This window comes from Engraulis encrasicolus, chromosome 3, assembly GCF_034702125.1.
Source record: "Engraulis encrasicolus isolate BLACKSEA-1 chromosome 3, IST_EnEncr_1.0, whole genome shotgun sequence".
In the NCBI taxonomy this organism is placed as follows: domain Eukaryota; kingdom Metazoa; phylum Chordata; class Actinopteri; order Clupeiformes; family Engraulidae; genus Engraulis; species Engraulis encrasicolus.
In genome coordinates, this window is record NC_085859.1 from 31,802,189 (window position 1) to 31,804,688 (window position 2,500).

At 45.1% G+C, this 2,500-nt stretch overlaps 1 protein-coding gene across 1 annotated transcript in view; it reads right to left on the reverse strand.

The window, feature by feature from the left end:
- Window positions 1-2,500, reverse strand: part of wdfy3 (WD repeat and FYVE domain containing 3) — a 172,191-nt gene that overhangs the window by 12,644 nt on the left and 157,047 nt on the right. Inside the window, exons 61-62 of the mRNA XM_063195219.1 lie at window positions 1,437-1,595; window positions 627-806 (exon numbers count right to left, since the gene is read on the reverse strand). Of these exons, the coding sequence (XP_063051289.1) occupies window positions 627-806; window positions 1,437-1,595 (339 nt within the window). The remainder of the gene's footprint in view (window positions 1-626; window positions 807-1,436; window positions 1,596-2,500) is intronic.

The window sequence follows — 2,500 nt, forward strand, 5'->3', positions numbered from 1 at the left end:
ACAGACACAAACACACACACAGATGGAGAAACCGAACAACCCTAAAGTAGCAGGAAATGCTAGCTGGACTCTATGCATGTTGCTAGACTACTGTTTCCCGCACTGCTGTGTCGTCAAGCTAGAGGCATTCAGCACCTACGTAAATGTGTTGTAAATCAGCAGAAAATGTGCACTTCCTTCTCGACAGCTGCAAAGTGCTGTTGTGTGTGCACATTTGTATGGGGTGCAGTCTGTGAGGAGACCTGCTGTGTCATGTTCAACCTTTTGAATTGAATTGAATGGAATTGAATGAACTACATTTCAATTGGAGTGCATGATTAACAGCGACATCCGCAAATGTGTTCAGCGGATGTGTGTGTGTGTGTGTGTGCACGTGTGTGTGTGTGTGTGTGTGTGTGTGTGCACGTGTGTGCACGTGTGTGTGTATGATATCCACTCACAGAGAGTTTGTTGATGCAGCCCGGTGCCCGCTTAGCTGGGCGGTGTGTGTGTATGTGTGTGTGTGTGTGTGTGTGTGTGTGTGTGTGTGTGTGTGTGTGTGTGTGTGTGTGTGTGTGTGTGTGTGTGTGTGTGTGTGTGTGTGTGTGTGTGTGTGTGTGTGTGTGTGTGCACGCGCGTGTACTCACGGTGAGCTCGTTGATGCAGAGTGCCGACACGGGAGCCCGGTGGCCCCTGAGCTGTGTGATGAAGGCCAGCTTGTTGAGGTCCCAGATGATGCAGGTGCGATCCCTGGAGCCCGACACCACGATGTGGTACGCAGATGACGCCGTCAGGCACGTCACTGCATCCGTGTGGCCCAGCAGAGCCTGGAAATACACGACAAAACCCAGAGAGACACACAGACACAGATACAGACACAGACACAGACACAGACACAGACACAGACACAGACACAGACACAGACACAGACACAGACACAGACACAGACACAGACACAGACACAGACACAGACACAGACACAGACGCATAGACCAGAGGGGTTAAACATTGAACAGCACAAAATAAAACAAGGGTAATGTATATAATCACGGTTCTATGGGTGTCGTATGACCACCAGATGCGGTACTTTCAGCACATGGATAACCATCGTACGTTCATGTGCTGGATATCCATGCGCTGAAAGCACCGACTCTGACGGTCAGGAGAAATGAAATAAAACATTCATGCCTTCAACAGAACACATACATTAAAGTGAAGGAATGTTCCCTACATTGGTGTTATTGTGTTAAGTCTAACATAGCACCTGTGTGTGTGTGTGTGTGTGTGTGTGTGTGTGTGTGTGTGTGTGTGTGTGTGTGTGTGTGTGTGTGTGTGTGTGTGTGTGTGTGTGTGTGTGTGTGTGTGTGTGTAGATGTGTAAGTGTGGGTGTAAGTGTGGGTGTAAGTGTGGGTGTAGGTGTGTGCGTGTGCACGTGTGTGTCTTAGCATATAAGTCACCTGTTTGAGGGCCAGCGTCTTGGCCTTCTCTTTGGAGGTGCCGGTCTCCCAGACGCAGATGGCGGTGCTGGTGCCCCCCGTGATGATCAGCTTGGGGTTGGGGCAGATGGCACAAAGGATCTTGCCCCACTCAGATAGACACTCGTACACAATCACCGCCTACAGGAGGACGAGGACAAACAACACAACACAAGGAGCAAACCATCAGTCAGTCAGAAACACTTAAGAATATATAATAAGATGGGTAACCACCCACCGCCCAACCCCCACCCCATACTGCTTATGACTAGGTGTGGGCAATATGACAATGGCAATATATATCGTCATTGTGGTAGAAAAGTGTCTATTGCGCCCTTTCTCCGCTGTTGTTTCTATCGTGATCAACTAATTTTACCCATTATTACAGCTAATGTTTGATTTAATGTCATTTCATAACAATGTGTGTTGTCACTATGCACGCTGTAATATTTAACATTAAACAAAGAACAAAAATATTTCTTTTTAAAAATTGCATCAAAAATGTTATCAAAAATCTTACAACACGAGACAATAAAAATATAAAAAAAGAAAATAACTGAAAACATAAGTAATTGTGGATATTGTGATATCTATCGTTATCGTGATATTAAGTAATCCATATCGTGATATACATTTCTTCCATACCATACAGCACTGATTATTATGTGACAAATACATTTTGCATCAGTCTGGCCAATCTGTCAGTTCCTAGTTCTTCCTGGTGCACAAAAATGGATACCGGATACAATGAAAAATCAATATTACGCAGCACTATATTCAATGAGGAAGTATTAGCTTTGTCAACACTTAAATGAAACGTGCTACACAAAAGTTGTTATTCCGACATAGAGCTATGACAGCTTTCAGCTGGCCAGCTAATACAAGTTGTGTGTAAGAAGTGTGGAATGTATTGAGTAATGCTGTGTTACTGGAAACTGATGAATAAGCTATGCTCAACGCCCACTAGGGGGCACTGTTGTCCTGCGATGACACCAAATAAGAAAGTGGCACAGCAGTATTGGGTGTTAACTGCAAAACTCTTGTAA